This window comes from Lytechinus pictus, chromosome 2 (assembly GCF_037042905.1).
Source record: "Lytechinus pictus isolate F3 Inbred chromosome 2, Lp3.0, whole genome shotgun sequence".
In the NCBI taxonomy this organism is placed as follows: Eukaryota; Metazoa; Echinodermata; class Echinoidea; order Temnopleuroida; family Toxopneustidae; genus Lytechinus; species Lytechinus pictus.
The window spans coordinates 11,483,086-11,501,396 of record NC_087246.1 but is presented as its reverse complement, the minus strand read 5'-3'; the positions used below and the strand labels follow the sequence as shown (position 1 = coordinate 11,501,396).

The 18,311-nt window shown below is 34.0% G+C and overlaps 2 protein-coding genes across 3 annotated transcripts in view; one reads left to right on the top strand and one right to left on the bottom strand.

Annotated features, from left to right (window-relative positions):
- The first annotated feature begins 196 nt into the window (after window positions 1-196).
- LOC129254828 (beta-ureidopropionase-like) lies at window positions 197-15,507 on the top strand. Its single transcript, XM_054893362.2, has 14 exons — window positions 197-351; window positions 4,568-4,739; window positions 5,145-5,232; window positions 5,699-5,793; window positions 6,729-6,813; window positions 7,301-7,377; window positions 7,705-7,759; window positions 8,369-8,483; window positions 9,275-9,356; window positions 9,673-9,715; window positions 10,043-10,069; window positions 10,377-10,417; window positions 11,356-11,442; window positions 12,488-15,507. The coding sequence occupies exons 1-14, from the start codon at window positions 251-253 to the stop codon at window positions 12,575-12,577; spliced, it is 1,158 nt and encodes a 385-aa protein (XP_054749337.2). The 5' UTR covers window positions 197-250; the 3' UTR covers window positions 12,578-15,507.
- The window catches only part of LOC129254830 (bridge-like lipid transfer protein family member 2), a 55,521-nt gene continuing 52,144 nt past the window's right edge, over window positions 14,935-18,311 (bottom strand). For both annotated transcript variants that reach the window (XM_064109431.1, XM_064109437.1), the window contains one exon: window positions 14,935-17,874. In XM_064109431.1, the coding sequence (XP_063965501.1) occupies window positions 17,812-17,874 (63 nt within the window). In that variant the 3' untranslated portion in view covers window positions 14,935-17,811. The remainder of the gene's footprint in view (window positions 17,875-18,311) is intronic.

Sequence of the window (18,311 nt, the reverse complement as noted above, 5' to 3'; positions counted from 1 at the left end):
ACCATCCTCTGACATCGACTTTCACATCTTTTTCTCGACTTTCATGACATATTTTTACTCTCTTCCAAACAATGTAACATTGATACAGACTTTTACTGTAAGGAACAACACGTACAATATTATTATACATATCATGTACATATAGATCCATGCTCATAATATGGATCTGGAAGAAAAAAAACAATGTTTCAAGGTTAATTTACTTAGGTAAAGCGCATGCGCGTGAACATTTGTTTTTATTTTGGTAAAGATGGCATCTGAGACAGAAAGTTTGGAAAGGATTTTGGAGGAGCATCTCCCAGCTGATAAGATTCAAACAGTTAATCGTATTTTGTATGGTTCATCTTGTAGGTAATGGAAATAAAATTAGGTGTACTGGTAATCTAGAATATGATTTATAAGTCGCTGCCTTGCAATGCCATGAATGCCGCTTCGCGCTGCCACACGGTACACGCAGCACCGCTTGCTGACGTGATCCACCGCTCCCCGCCCCGCTCTAGCACAGACCGGGATAACCCAGGGAGCTCCAGCCCGCGAAGCGGGCCGCGAAGCGGACCGGAGCTCCCCGGGTTAGGACCGGGGAAGATGACGCGGACCACTCCTAATGTGATCCATGGTCTGCCTGCGAGTTGCGCTTGGAGCTTTGCTGCGGGTTACCGTTTATTAAATTGACCCTGGATCAGTGGCGTAGCTAGGATATTTCTCCCGGGGGGGCACTGGGGGGTCCTTGCTTTTTCAGGGGGGGCACCGACCATTTTTCCGGTGTGTGTGTGTGTATGTGTCACAATGGACGGGGCCCGAAATTATCTTCACCTATATCAGTCACTTCTTAGTTTTATTCTTTTAAAACAACATAAACACAGGGCCGTAGCTAGAGGGGGGGGGGTATGGGGGGGGGGGTGTGACACCCCCCCCCAACATTCATGGCAGTCGGCAAAATCATGTACCAGTTGGCAAAATGGAGGATAGGGGAGAAAAAGAAAGAGGGAAAGAAAGGAAGAGAAAAAAAAAAGGAGAGAAGGGGAGAGAGAGAGAGAGAGAGAAAGAAAGAAAGAAAGAAAGGAAGGAAGAAAGAAAGAAAAAAAGGAAAGAAAAATAGAGGTATCAACTTCGAAGAAGGTTACGACTTATGGAGTAAAGACAACCAGTTGACAAATCCAAGTCCATGTAGCCGGGCTTAGAGCCCTACTAGTCAGCAAAATACAAAGGACAAAACAGATGGAGCTATAATAAAGCACAAAGTAAGCCCCCGGTCCTCCCCTAATATAAACAAGCTTGTGAGTTTGCAAATTATACCACAATTATTGACGATTTAACATACACATTAGTTTTGTAAAATTAGAGGCAAGGCAAAGTGATGTACAAGTACTGCCCCGTTTCAGAACTGAAAAGAACAGAACACAAGACTTAAAAAACTGGTAACTCTGCAGTTGGCAAATTCATGAAGACAAGTGTACAACTTGTAGACTTGTCTACAAGTTTGCAGTTGGCAAAAAACACAAGTTATTATTGTTTTGTGTAGTGATATATACTTTTTTCATGACAATATACTTGAAGTGACTGCCCCCTTTTAAGGCCTTAATATAAAACATTTCCCGTCTGTGTTTACGTTCGCATTGGTGTGGACCGATATAGGTACCGGGCTGGTGTTAAATCAACACCGGCGTTTTTTTGCAGTGCACAAATTCCTAAAGACAGTCCTTAAAATGTCCCTTTTTCTGATCTAATTATAACAAACTGTCAGCTCACGCTTCTCGCCCGCAATATTTCATTAGTAAAATACGTATCATGTTCATGATTACAATGACCACAAAAAGTGATTCATGTGCTTAGGTGTAATTACAACAAAATCAGCAAGCGATTGTATCTCGCATTAGATGACTATGATGAGATACGTACGCACTTCATGAATTCCAAAAGATAGTCCTTAAAATGTCCCTTTTTAGGGTCAAGTTATACAAAAAATTTCCGCTCGCGCTTCGCGCTCGCATTGTTTGTTTTGTGAGACAGGTACATATCATGATTACAAAACTTTGCTTATAATGTCCCTTTTTAGGACTGAATATCAAACATTTTCAGCTCGCGCTTCGCGCTCGCATTATTTGATCACTAAGATACATATCCGTTTAATTGCATAGTCCTTAAAATGTCTCTATTAGGTCAGTATACCTGGCAATTGAGCACGCTTCGCGCGCCCACTTAATGACTCAAAATTTTTGCTGGTCCCCCCCAATGCCGCGACCCACGTTACGCCACTGTTAGCAGTAGCACTCTTGAAATTTTAGTTGAGACATCTTGCACAGAAGGTCAATTAAAAATTAACAAATCTTTGATTTTGATATTATTAATGCATAGGGTATGTCATTATACTGCAAGTTAGCAACTACGGCACACTAGCCTTTCTATTTTGATCCAAAATGTTTATTTTTACAGTGCAAATATCTTTGTATATCTTTGTATAATTTACCTTAAAGTATTCACCAAATGCCACTAATTTAATTCTAAAAATTCAAAATCTTTTGGCATGTGATTATTGTAGGGGGGGGCACATCCCCCATCAGACTCCCCCCCCCCTGTGCTCACGTTGGCGCTGTCACGCCAAATTTAGTTGGCAAATTTAGCTGGTACACCCCCCCAACAAAATGCTTCTGGCTACGGCCCTGCATAAACATGAAATAATCTCATAAGCCTGATAAAAAGTGCGAGTGCGAAGCGCGAGCAATTTTTTTTTTACTTTCATGTATTTTTAATTTAATTTTCTGGGCAATGTTATGTGTGATCCTGAACAAGATTCGTATGTAACTAGATGGCTACTGCGAACGCCAAGCGTGAACAGAAATTTTTATCAACTGTTCTAGCATTATCGAAAAGGGACCTGTTAAGGACTGCTTACAGTTACCCACGAAGACGGTATATATTTCAATAATGCGAGCGCGAAGCGCGAGCAAATTTTTTTTTATATTCCGACCTAAAAAATTGTCATTCTAAGCACTTTTTGTATTAATAAATGGGATAGGTATGTAACTAAACAATTGATGCGAGCGCGAAGCGCGAGAGGAAGAAAATTGAGATTTTAGACCTAAAAGCGGGACATTCTATTCATATTTTGTAAATCATAAATAGGATATAGTCGATAAGGTATCATTAATAATGCGATCGTGAAGCGTGAGCAGACAATTATTGATATTCTGATGTGAAACTGGATAATTTAAGTACATGTATATTTTAAATAAAGAACATGCAGGCTATCGCGCGATGTTGTAGATTTAGACCTAGAATCTGGGCATTCTGAATACATTTGTTTAATGGAATATTATGGAATACACGTAGACAATATGAACTTCGCAAATCAAACAATGTGACCACGCAGCGTGAGCTTAAAATGCTGATATATGTAGACCATAAAACGGACATTTTACAGAGCACTTAAATTTGTAAATGAAAAAAAAATAATGAAAGCTGGATGTCCGAGCTAAAATATGTTTTGCATATTGACTTCAAAACTTGCTCCATATCAGCCTATTGAGCAAGATATGAATCTCATCGAACAGGCAATTCTGGCGCGAAGCGCCAGCACACATTTTATATAGTAACATAAAAAGATTTGTTTTTTAATTACATTATTTCATTCACTCGTCTTCCTCCTCTTATTTTCTTCTGTCTTTCTTCTTTTTTTTCTTTTCTTCTTTCTCCGTTTTTTCTTTCCTTTTTTTTTTTTGCTCTGCCAATTTTTTTCTGGGGGGGGCACACCAAATCTCAGGGGGGGCACGTGCCCCCCCAGGCCCCCCCGTAGCTACGCCACTGCCCTGGATTGGTTGTTTATACTTTGGTATACATTACACTTACACTTACAGGCACTACCACATTGAAGTAGAAATATTTGAAATGACAATATTTCTGAATAATTATTACAATGTCAATGAAGGTTAGATTCTATAAAGTATAATCTATTCATATTCAAATCAACTGTTTATTTGTAACTTTGTTACTAGCATTGAGTGGTCATTTTCAGATGATTTATCCTTTGTAAAAAAATGGGATTTCACTTTCAAAACAGATTAAGTATACCGGTACTCTCCACTTCATCTGTTGATATTTTAAACATTTCTATTCATTAAAATCACCCAGACCATGCAGACGTAGACTGACAGTGCAGACAATTATACATTGATTTACAATTACAAATACAAACTTAATATTTTGTACTTGTAGAAGGTGCACATGTATCCATCTTCAAATCATATGATAAAAATGGAATTGCATGTTGCCCAGTAAATCATTTCCAAGGACTTTCAGCATCAAAAATACAAAGGAAATACTAATAAAAAATAGTCAAGACATTAAGACAATAAATTAGCCTTCCTTTTAATACATCCTTCTTGGTTCTGATTAATAACTATTTGTCCCACTTTTATTCTCATATTCTGCATTATCATATTTAAAGATGATTTCAAGCCCCGATGCATGCTGCAGGAAAATGAAGTTGGAATGCATTAACTCTAATCATATAATTAACATCCATCTAAACTAGACCCTATTCTTAATTTCATACATGTATACATTACAGGGTCCTTGCTCTTCCTGCTGAGTGTGGTGCCTTAGGAGAGAATGGTAACTTTGAGGTCAAAGGTTATCAGATAGGTGCAGGTCAGGAGCAGCTGCGTTCTCCTCGTTTAGTCCGTATCGGCTTGATACAGAACAAGATTGTGCTTCCAACCACTGCACCCGTTAAAGAACAGGTTAGTTTATGCAGATTGATGCACCTTTAAGCATTCTCCTGCAGAACGTTTTTTTGTAAAATGAGAAATATCTCAAGAAGAAAAGGGGGTGCAATCTCTCCTGTGTATTTTGTGCCACCTACCACATTGCAGTATAGTATTATTGATTTCTACATGGAGACCACAGTAACTCTTTAAAACTAAGTGGCATTTTTTAAATAAATCTTTATATTTATGAATTTGTAAAAAAAGTTGTCCACAAGAGCAAATGAGAATGCAAATAGAACAACACTCTTAGAAATATAACAGGTATTTGATTTTGTAACAAGGAAAAAATATATTGAACCAACCAAAGAAGGATGAATTTTATTTGCTATGCAAAATAGTGAAGAAATCTCCTTTATCTTTGATTTTGCATGTATACAGAAAGATGCCATTCACAAGCGAATTGCAGAAATAGCGGAGGCTGCTGGTAAAGCCGGCGTCAATGTTCTTTGTATGCAGGAAACCTTTGGTAAGGAAGGATATATTTTCTTTCTTACCAAATTATGATAGGTCAAAAGTAGTGGAAAATCAGATGGGCAAGTTCTCAAGATTTGGTATACATTTTGAAGAAGACATTAAAAAGAATTTAGTCTAACCTAAAACTTTTACTGAAAATTGGAAGGCACTATTAGAAAGCCAATCAAGGAAATTAAATATCCAAGGGAAGATTAAGATTGATGGTGATGAATGGGGTGGGTGTGATAGTGATGATGATTATGATGATGATAATGGTGATGATGTGATGGTGACAATGATTATGACAACAATGATGATGGTGACGAGGGGTAAAAATTAACAAGAAGGAGTATCAATATTTGAAGGAAATTAGTTCTGAAATCTAGCAAACTTTGGTATGAAAGAGTCAATATTCATTGTGTACTGTCTGAAAGTAAAAGTCAGCTCTTATCAATTAATTCATAATTTTTCTTCTTTAGGAATGCCCTTTGCCTTCTGTACTCGAGAGAAGACACCTTGGACGGAGTTTGCTGAGTCAGCTGAAGATGGCCCTAGTGTGCTGTTATGCCAAGAGGTATTAGAACTCCCCAGCTTAAATCTTTCATCACTTAAAAAAAAAAATAGGATCTTGAATTTTTCAATAAATATTAGTAAAAATTAAATAAACGAGGTAACTTTGGAACATTTTGAGGCAGTTTGGACTGTTTCAAATCTAATAAGTGTGTAACTATTTTATACATTTTATAAGAAAGCGACATGGATATATGATATTTGATAAACCATCCTAATCTCAAAACCATGACATTAATAAAACTAGTCATTAGTACCGGTCGTTAGCAAATTTCTTGTTAGCTAAAATGAATGACTGTCATGTGATAGATTTCAGCCAATCATTTGATTAGGATCCATATTACCATTTTACAAAATGCATATTCCATGATTTAGGGGACCAATATGTAACATCTTTTGTGTACCAGTTGTGCTAATTTAATTAATGCAACAACAAATGTTGCTTCTATGGAAGATCTGCTAGGTAACTTGAGTATGAAAGTTAAAATTGAAACTAATCTCTCTCCTAACTGTAATCATCATGAACATGTTATTCTGTACCAAAAATCTTATCACAACTTCAATTTCAACCATACTCTTTCAAGCAAGAAGTATCTTCCCAAATCAAATATTAGGTCACTCCCATTATGTAAACTCTGCATTATTTGGGCAATCCAAACCTTTATTAAACTGTGTCATCCTCAACTTAATGAATATGCTTTGTATAATATTTATTACCGAACCACAAAAACATCTCTCTAAAAATATTCCCCTTTGTATTCCTGATAGGAGGATAACAATGTGTTATTGACTACTCCTTTATTTCATATTTTATCATTAAAAGGTCCCATAATAACTATAATACCTATTTAAAAAAAAGGTTTTGTTACCTGCTTGAATTGTGCTGCCTGAAGTAAAATAAAGTAATTTTACTTGATGTTTGATTTGACTCTTTTTCAGTTTGCCAGGCGGTACAACATGGTGGTCATCTGTCCCATACTGGAGAGAGATGATGTTCATTTTGGAACCATCCATAACGCAGCAGGTAAACATTTGAAAAACGGTTAAGGGGTGATATTATGGATTATACTCTTAATGTTGCTGTGGTTGATTAGAAATTGTGTGATGTTAGTTACATTTTTATTTCTGTTTTTAAATTACAAGGAAAACATGTCATTTTTCTGTCAATTAAAAGATAACTGTCAGTGTATTTCAATGGAATGATGTACAAGTAAATTCTTTATTTGCTAGTATGGAATCAGTGCCAATTTTTAAGCTGTATTATATTGAAATCCTAATGACTCGGCCTATTATTTTCAACTAATGAATAAGATTGTATGATATCATAATATATTGTTGGAATTTTTAAATATGAATCATGAAAAACAATTTTTTTTTTACAGGATTCATGATGAGTGATTTCATTTTGTTCCATTTCAAGTACCGGTTAGGTGAAAACACTTTATATACTGATCATTTAAAAACTATTGATTTACAGTTTTTGAATTTTTTCATTTGTATTTTCTTGAAAGTTGTGATCTCCAATACTGGGAAGGTACTTGGAAAAAGCAGGAAGAATCACATTCCCAGAGTAGGGGATTTCAATGAGGTATGTTGGAGTATATATTAACCAATTTTAAATGTTAGTTTTAGACAAGGACTCCTTGTTATGTGATTGAGAAGTATTGGGGAACTGGCAGTGGACCATTTATTACAATGTCAATTGAGTAATTGAGCAAACCATAAACATTCTGACAAGGGATGAATTAATTTTAGAATAGAATGGTATAGATAAAGATGGGCTTCCTAAAACTGATAGACATCTTGGAGTGGAGGAGTGTTGTTTTTTCATATAATTCACAAGTACAACCAGTACTTTACTAAGTTGACTTATTACCCATTTGTGTTCAATGAAATTTATATGCTTGTCTTTTAGTCTACCTACTACATGGAAGGCAACACAGGCCACAGAGTGTTCGAAACCCAGTTTGGTAAGTGATCTAATGTTCAAGGTTGGTTTTACATTCTACCGTGTGAAGTGTACATGTGTGAAAATCAGGGAAGTTTTTATTTCTCCAATATGAGAATGACATGCATACTTGTTACATTTAAACTTACAACAAACGCACTGGACCTATGCCTTTCAGCATGAAAATTAGAATTCTGTCAATCGTCCCGTTAATGTGTACTTTGTAAACCTTGATTTTTATTGCAGTTTTAGAAGTTTTACCATCAATTTTAGAATACATGTATGTATCATTTATGGTTATCTTTGCAACAGGACATCAATGATATATCTTCGTATTTCATGGCTGAAAAAAAATGAGAATGTAACTGTTTTGTTAATAGAAAGCTTGGAAATGCGAATGTATCTACCCAAGTCGAATCTTTGACTTTGACTTACAGAAGGTTGACGTGTGGAGTTTCAACTATAGTTAAGACTCCATGTAGTTTAAAGCTAGACATTTATATTTTCAGATGAGAAAAGGAGCAATGCAATACATGCTTGACATAGTAGTCCATGAATAATTTGTTTCATACCAGTTCAAAGCAAATCCTTGGATGCTTGGATTGACTTGGCTCTTGATCTTATTGTGCAGGTCGTATTGCCATCAATATCTGCTATGGTCGTCATCATCCACTGAACTGGTTGATGTATGGTCTTCATGGAGCTGAGATTGTTTTTAATCCTTCTGCTACTGTAGGAGCACTCAGGTAAGGAGGTCAAGAAAGTTACACTGATTTTTTGTGTTTTCATAGTTGTACATTGTAAGTTTTGCTTTTCCAACGACTTCAAGATTTTGTTACTACTATATGAATGTTTTTATAGACTATCCCCTTCATACGTAGATGATTTATTTACTCTGTACAAGCCAAGTTGACATCTTAAAAACCAATTCACATAATTTGAATTTGCTTAGAATTTCTCCAATCTTGACGTGGTGAACATTCTTTTGTTCACGGCACCTTTGGGTTACAGGAATTTTTAAACAACTATATGTATATCTAGTTTGTAGAGTGTTGAATGTGCTAATAGTCATTTTTACCCAAGCCTTAGCCTTGTCAACATCCTGCCATAGAAGCGTTTCTTGAAATGAAATGTTAGGAACCAAATTGAATTTCATGCTCAAGGAAATGAATGCAGTGGCCAGGATTTGAGCTGTGTGTAGAAATACAAACTTGCAAAAATGGTTACTAAATTAAAACTAAAAATATTTTAAATTCCTCTGTTCATCTATGATTCAATGATGTCTAGTCATAGCAGAAACCTGGGGAACGTTTTTTTCATCCAACATTTTTTTTTGTCTGGCAAGTTGTTAAATCTGACAACTTCCTTGATTTTGATTACCTATTACTATGGCAATTGTGGGATAAAATGGAACACCCAACACGTCCTTTCATGAACCGCTTCCCAGAACTTACTGATTATCTATTGTTCCAATGTGATAAAGTGATAAGTACTACATAATTGTTTAATATTATTTTTTTTAATACTAATTATATAGTGAGCCAATGTGGGGGATCGAGGCTAGGAATGCTGCCATCGCTCAAACATATTTCACAGCAGCTATCAATAGAGTGGGAACGGTAAGGAAAAGAAATTGATTGATGATGATCATGATGATGGTTGAAAATGATGATGGTTATCGTAATCATAATAATGTTAATAGTAATGATAGCAATGACATGGTTAGTAATGATGGCTTTGACAATGAAATAATGATGATAATCGTAATAATAATAAAACTATTACTACCATTGTTTCTGCTACTACTGATCCTTCTGCTTCTGCAGTTATTTAATGTATTCCAATACATGGATGTTCACAAATGCAAATAATTATGTGTACTGTATTTCTATTTGACCTAATATTGATTAATAATCCTTTCCTATATATTTTTAGGAGAGCTTCCCAAATGAATTTACATCAGGAGATGGAAAGAAAGGTATTGTATGGACTTCTGATTTTTAAGAAATTGCAATGTTTGTTTAATTTAGTATATTTTCAGTTTGATTATGCAAATGTCAAGTTCGGGTATTAATGAGTATATACTTGGAAGAGATATGTACCTCTTTATACTCCATCAGAAGCAAAATTTTCTCCATACATCAAACTTAATACTCCCCTTTAATAACATGAGATTGCAAAAAAGTATATAATTGCAATTTTTTTTCTTATTTGTCAATCTGTTAAAATTGACTTATCAAAGGAGTATGTGAATGTCTTTATTTTCATTACTTATATAAGAATTTGTTTTCATATTTAATTTCAGCTCATAATGACTTTGGACACTTCTATGGTGAGTATGTTTATATATATTTTTTCCCCTTTTCTTCATATTTTCTTACATTTTTGGTGCATTTGTAACCTTAGTAATGCATTAAAGACTCATTTAATAAAAAAGGCATATTTAACAAAGCTCTTATTACATTTAATTTGATCTTTTACATTTATTTTTTCATATAATGTTTCATGTTTGTTCTTTGTATATTTTTTTATTTTCTACATTGTAAAGTGCTTGATATGAATTTCATGAAAAGTGCTATATAAGATAAAGTTATTATTTAACTGAATGACCAAGTGATAATTTCTGTCTCCCTCTCTAGGTTCAAGCTATATAGCTGCACCAGATGGAAGTCGAACTCCAGTAAGTCAGTACTCTTATCTTACTGTTAAATAGGTCAAGGTCTAATATGAGCTGATATAGAAAGATGTATATAATCCCACTATAAAGTTTCAAGGAAATCATCATTTGAAATTTGCTTCAAAAGGGAAAAAAGACATATTTTATTGCATCAAATAAAAATGAAGGCAAGATTCTTAACAAGTATGCAATCTCTAAAAAATGTAAGCAAAGGAATGACGGAGAGTTTATTTCTGATGCATTTCCATTTCCGAAGTATGGGTATATCTGGAAGTGTAGATCAATATTAGAATCATGACTGGAGAGTATGGAAAGCTAAATAGGATGCTAAAAACTTTGCCACAACAAAGTGGTACTTCTATTGTGTCCCCTCCCTACAAAACTTCATGTCTTTTTACAATCTCTCAAGTTCAAAGAACAAAGGTCACAGAGGGTCATTATTTGACAATTTCAGAAGTTAGATGTGTAATTTATTTATAATCTGTTGATGGCAGACGCATGCATTTTGACTGTGCAGTCGAGAATTGATTTAAGTTTGAACAAAATGCACTGCGTCTAAAGCTTTCATGGGGGTGGGGTTTTAATTTGCTGACACCAGACTCTGTGAAAAACACTGGACATACCTGCATTACAACAGATCTCTGTGGTTCTGCCAATTAGGTTCTCTCACCACAGATATTATTCTTCACCTGTTTTAGGCATTATCAGGCCTTGAAAAGTGAGATAATAAATATGAGGTGATGGGTGTGATATACTGTTCATTGCATAACATCTTTTGGTCATTAAACCTAAAGGTGCTCTAGATGATAGACAACAGTTCTAACTTTGTAAATGTCCTGATGGTGTCAAATTTCCTGTGAAAGCTGATTCTTGAGGGTCTTTAAAGTTTAATGCAATTACACCTCAGTGATGCCACTTCTTTAAAATTTAATTGAAACCAGGGATTGTCGAGGACTAGAGATGGTCTTTTGGTGACTGAAGTAGATTTGAACCTGATCAGACAAGTCAGAGATAAGTGGGCTTTCCAGGTCAGTATGTGTCAGAGAAGTAAATTCTAATCTGCCTTTTCGATATTAATCATAGAAATAGCTCTAAAGTTGAGTACTTCATCATCTCATCTTTCAGCAGGGATTTCCTCTACATTAACCCTTATAATCCCTTTCTGTTCTCATTTCAGTAGAGACGAGGAATAAGGGAGTTGGAAAGCAAAGTAATTAATATGAAATTGTAGATGCGACAAAGTCTATTAATCAAAACCTCATATGAGATGTAAACCAATAAAACAATGGACTCAGGGTGCTACATAAGCACTTGCCCGATTGCCCGGGCAAGTAAAAGTTAGAGTCGGGCAAGTGTTTTGAAGTAAAGACCAAAACTACTTGCCCGAATTGGGCAAGCAAAATTCTCACAGTAGAATGACCAAAATAAGGGTCGATATGATATACTGACCCTAATTTTGGTCATGGCAGGCAAGGAAAAAGAAATGCAATAACAAAGATCAGTTCATGTCAAAAGAGAGAAAAAGGTCAATGATTTATAAAACCACAAAACTTTCTTTTGGAGAGGTAAAACTTTTTTTTTCAATGATTTTTTCGGGCAAGTGAAATAGATTTTTGGCAAGTATATTCCAACTATTTAAAAATTTACTTGCCCGACTGGGCAAGTGCTTCTAAAAAGTTATGTAGCACCCTGGCCGACGTTAAGTAAATCTTCAATTTGGGCAATGTATTTTGTTGATGCAAAGTGAACCTAAGCAGAGTTTACTTTATGATTGTTCCCCATACTCATATTGATAATTTGTTGATGGTAGTGTGAGCAATGAGCAGGCTGAAAGTAAAGTAGAGGAGGAGAATGGGAGTAGGAAGAGGAAGAAAAGAATAGATGGAGGGTGAGAGGGAGAAGTGGGGAGCGATTCATGATTTTTTTGTCGTTTTTACCGATATGTTACAAGCTACTGAAAATCCTTGCATATGATAGGCTTCAATTGAGTTGATGTTTGTGTCTAAGAATTTCGGAAATATTTGTAAAACTATTAATTTCATATTTCCTCATATTTCTCTTATCATTGTTTAGATGACAGGTCGATATGAGATGTATGCTGAAGAACTACCCAAGGTGGTTGCTCCAGACTTCAAACCAAATATCATCAAGGAAACTGAATGAAATGAAATATTCTGAAAGACCTTGTTACATTAATCATTCCACTTCGAAAAAAGAGTACTCTCTAAATAGACAATCTAAATGGGTTGATTAAATGTTCACAAAAGATTTTTGGTATTTTGCCATGATGGATACTTTTAAAATCCAGCATAATATTTTCAAAACAACATGAGTATGTAATATCATGTTCAGTTAAGCTTTTTTATCACTCTTTATAATCATGCATGAGGCATGATTATTTTCATGTTTATATTGATTCAAATTATATAGATTCATATCATTCTTGAAATAGAAATCATACTGCTTGTGTATTAAACAGTTCAGATAAAGAAAGATAAAAGGAAGTACATGTATTCATAAGCAAAGCTCATAATGCCTGATTATATTTTTTTCATTCCAAATGAAATGGATATTTTTGTGTAGCGAAAAATGCTGTAAAATACTGTTGTACAGGCAGTAACAAATTGTACCCGTTATCCATAAGGATGACCTAATTATCAATGAGGTTGTATAGAAATGGCATATTACCATCTCAGAATATTCTTATATTTTTCTATCAATTACAATGTATGTTCTTATGATGTATCATTAAGAATTATGTAAATGATATAAAGGAGTGTTGGGCTATGTATTTTCTGAACTATTATTATTTTTTTTTTTTTTGGGAACCATGAAGGTTCACCCTTCACGTTGTGATTATATATTCCAATAAACTGTATTTTTTAAATTCAGTGTGCATACTGTGATTTTTGCTGTGGTCAGCAACTTCTGACACTGTGTTAGGTTGTCAAAAATACAATGTAAAAAAAGTTGATGTATTTTGATATGTTACTAGTAGGTCTAATATTTGTTTGTTTCCATGTTGTGTATGTATACACTGTGTATACACTTTAAAATTCTGGAATCACTGCCAGTAGTGCTTGTGCCATAATGGAAATTTATGGAAAAAAGGTTAATCAGACATATTTACTTGCCTAATATATATTTACATGAAGGCCAATTAAATGAACATTTTAATTTTCTTTTTGATGGATTGAATCATTATTTTTACCTTTTGAAATAGGCTTATGAATTAATGTGTACTTTCTATAAAGAAAAAGATGCCATAGATATATTTTTACCCATACTGAATGGTTTGAATCCATACCATTTTTATTTTGTCTAGCATTGCAGATGAAAGAGATATTTATCTTGGATTTTATGACAAAATATTTCATCATAAACTTACTGTCATCGAATTAGGAAAGGAATGGAAATTTAAAAGGACATTCTCTGAAAGATAGCAAAAATAAATGAAAGTTGTTAGATAAACATTAAAAATGACCAAATTCATTGAACTTCTAGCTCCTGAGCTATCTCAATATTGACATACCTCATGAAGCCAAATTGCAAAGACCTGCAAATCAAGGATTTCAATGATTGTGGGGTGTGTAAACGATGAGAAAATGTTGCAGAACTTCCCTAATTTTGTTGGTCTTCAGTGAGGAATGATAAATCTGTTTATACATGCATGTGATCTAGAAATAAATCAAGGTCACAGAATTCTGCGAGTATGCTTATCCTTTTTTTTTAAATAGAATTATAAGAATATGATGATGGAGGTATGTGATTGATAAAACCTGTGTTTGTATGATTTTTCACTCTTATGGTCATTCCAATGTAAAGGAGCTTGTCAAATATTTTTCATTTCTTAGCAGTCTCAAGTTTACATGATACTTTGTAATGGTGAAGTGGGTATTTTATTTCATAGATTGAAATTAGTTTTACAGACACCATGTATTAATATTTACAGTATTGAATAAAGAAGATTATACATGTTTGTTTTATTATATTTTAAAAAATATATGGTCTTGGTTTGAAAAAAAAAGAGAAATATATACTTGCCTTCCTATGTGTGCATTATTCATGTGTGTATGAAAACAATGTACCTATGGGTGCTGGAAGGCATTTATTTATCTGCTTTGATCCAATGATGAGAATAGATGTCCGATATGCTATCAATCAATTTATGAGATCTATTGGTATACTTAATTCAGATTGGAATGTCAGATGATACTCTAACGTAATACACATATTCCCACTTCAATTTATCATTTCTAGTCAAGGCTCCACAACTTTTTCTTGGTGGCCCGATAGGTTTACCAAAATCATCAATTTCATATTCTTGGTGGCCCTAAAACAATATAAAACATTACCGTTTATCAAAACTTCGGCAGCCCGACTGGGCCACCTAGTGTGGGCTTTTACAGAATTTTGGTGGCCCAACTCTCACTTTTGGTTGCCCCGGGCCACTGCTGATGTCGATCCCTGGTATTATAGTATTAGTGCCAACACAGAGATTGATGGAAAAAACGATGACATTGAATTCTTTGAATTTTTTATTGGTTGCAAAAACATCTCCTTACACTTGCCACAAACAAGTTACATTGAAGAAAATGTAAAGGATTATACATGATACAGCATACAATTGGGATAAAAAAAGATGCTGTGTAAACTACCAAATTTATTGTGTTAACTACCAAATTTATTCTAGCATTTCCAGTTCTTTTCTACCCCTTAAATCAGAACAGTAATTTGTTCATATTTCTAGAAATACAAAATTTGATATATATTTGTGAGAGTTCAACATGTGCTTCAATGAATTGTTGGTTTGGTTACTAATTAGTGCATGATTTAAGCCTGTATGTAACCCTGTTGAAGCACAGTCTCTTCAGACCACATGACATTGGTTCAACTAATAGAAATGTAATTTAAAAGAGGTATATAACTTAATCTGCATAACCATACATGTAACTATTACCATCATTAATACATGCTTGTATGATTCTCAATGTTAATTGGTTTACTGTACTCTCTATTCACCAACAAATGCTTCATATAAAATGGATAAGTAAATGTCTTTTATATTAAGAATAAAGTAATACAGCATGACAGAGATTTCAAATCAATTGCTTTTGTTGCAAATCCCGCAGAAAATGGACATATCAGTTCACATTCTTAATAATTGGCGTAATGTGACACAAATATTAAGTATAATAAATAGTGAATAATTCTAAAGTAAGAATATGGAGAAATCAACATGATGCATTAATTGATAATGAAAAAATAATAGATCTTTATTAAATTAAATGATATTGTATAAAAGGTATAAAAGACTATACATTTTGTACAAATGTCATGTGAATAATTCACATACTAAGTAATTACACCTTTATAATCATACATTCATACACAGTATACATAAAGCACATACTGTGTTCAACTGAACAATCAAACCATCATAATATAATTCTAAGTATCCCTCAAACAATGCATGCACTAATGCATGACTTTAATTGTAAACTATAAATTTACATGGAAAATAATTTAATTCTTTACAAAACACACATTGCACTTGAAGATAATTTTTGTAAGCTCACGTTTCTATTGCCATGATTGTTTTGATTTAATAGCACTAGTAATCAACAAAAGCTCCCCTTCAAAACGGAACAGGAAGGAATTTTTGTTATTGTAACAATAAGGACCATTGCCTTTTGGGGCTCTATGACATGCCAGGTTGTCAATGACAACTATAATAATAATAAACAAACATGGGCCAGCTTCATAATTATACAACTTGTGCTCCAACATTGTATGGTAAATTGTTCTTGACCAATCACCTAACATTATTTCAGTAGCTTACAATTTATTATTGATGTTAAGTATTGTGAGACAGGGCCCAAGTCTCCATCCAAATCCTTGATAAATCATTTCTGATCCTACCTTTACTCTGTACATCATTTTTCTTCTGTGAGTTCATTTTATATTTTCTTTCTTCTTTTTTTTTCTGTTCTGGTGAATGTACTCGGGCTAGAGTCAATTCATTGATATTCGGTAATTAATATTTCATCATGAGGTATTACCCTGAATAGCATTTTCATTCCATGTAATATTTCATTTTCCTCAGCTTTATATAATTGATAGTCGATTAATAACTTTTCTCACATAAAATGTATCTGATTATACTCATGATTTTTTAAATACTAAGTTCATCAAATAATTCACACTCACATGGCTTTCAAGTGATGAGCTCATGTTACTATTTGAATATAATATCTCTATTCATAAAAAAACTGACCCAAAGGTACAAATACAAGCCTCTACCTATATCAAATTGTATACATCTTCATATACTTCTAAAATAATATTGGAACTCTATAAATAAACAAATGAATATGGTTTTATAGCATAATTATATTAATTAAAAAAGAATATGGCATATCATGACTAAAACTAGAATGCACATCAACAGGAGCATCTAGTCAGATATGAATAGGAAGGATTAATCATCACTAGCCGGTGATGTTTCATAAAGCTGTGTTTTTGCAAAGTTACGAATGAATGAATTATGAATGAAGAGCATTTAACAGGCCAAAATTTGTTTCTTAACAACTTTTAGTGACACTGGTTAAAACTAAAATACGATAAATACAGATTTTAGAGTAAAGTATTTTTGTCATGATTTGAAGTGAAATCATACAAATTCAGACAAACTGTTAATATGGCTCACATTCAGGCACTACATATTCAAGTATATTTCAAATAATTGTAGAGTCCTTTATAACTTTAAATACAGTTTTACGATATGGTCCGCAGGGCTCCGTAACACAAAGCATAACGATTGATCGTACGCTTGATTTTTACAATTGCTTGTACATTGTAGTCAATGCAGTCAATCGTGAAAATATGTTCTGCGATCATTGCTAAGCTTTGTGTCACGGGCTCCTGGATAGCTCAACTATACATCTGTGAGTAATTGATTTTTTCTCCATTCTTGGGTATCATTTGACTGGAATATACTTCCATCTAACATAAATGCCATTCTCATAGTGCATCCATTTACAAGAGGACTCAAATGGTCAAAATAAAAAGCATACTTAAATGGAGAGAAAAACTGCAAGGAAACATTTGATATAAGGGCTCAGTCTGATATGCTTCACTTAGGTAAAGTCATGTAAAAATGCACAAACTCTGACAGAGAAGCTTGTTGGTTAAAGTCAAGAGTGACATCATATGACGAAGCACCGAAGGCTTCAATCTAGGTATAAAAAAGTAAGCATTTACCCCTATACAGTGATCCCTTGGTGAACCCTATGATTATGCAGTGACACCTAAGCAGTGAACCATAGGCAGTTGCCCCTATACAGAGTAAAGACTCCTAGGCAGTGACTCCTACATAGTGTGATATAGCTAGAAGTTCAATGACCTGATTGACCTTTGCCAAAGAGAATTCTCTTGCTAGAATGCTTTTCTTCTGTGGCCTGAAAATATCAAGAAAGAAACGGAATCATCGTCATTATCATTATCATTATCAACACAATATCTGATTTCAATCCAGTAGTAGGGTTATCATCTGTAAAGTACTATTATGTAAATTACATAAAAATCCAGAATGTTTTTTTATAAAACAAATACAGAATAAAATGGTTCTACCCCCCCAAAAAAAAACCGCTGATAAAGACCAGCAACAGAATGAAATTGAATATGATGACACAGTTCTAATTTAATTATTAAGTTTGCCATATATCATAATCCTAATTCTTATTGCCTGTTGTGTAGTATCTGAAGAATTGAAGTGCAAATGAAACAGAGTAACATAACGAATTGAAGTCCTTTAATACAAATGATTCATTACATGAATTTGCTGGTGTAACAATGGCTTTGGGTGCAATGACCTTGCCCCTGTTTTTACAGAAAG

Coding starts and splice junctions, on each gene's coding strand:
- LOC129254828 (XM_054893362.2), top strand. CDS start 251: ATGGCATCTGAGACAGAAAGTTTGGAAAGGATTTTGGAGGAGCATCTC. Junction 5,794..6,728: donor GTGTGCTGTTATGCCAAGAG/GTATTAGAACTC, acceptor ACTCTTTTTCAG/TTTGCCAGGCGGTACAACAT. Junction 7,760..8,368: donor AGTGTTCGAAACCCAGTTTG/GTAAGTGATCTA, acceptor CTTATTGTGCAG/GTCGTATTGCCATCAATATC.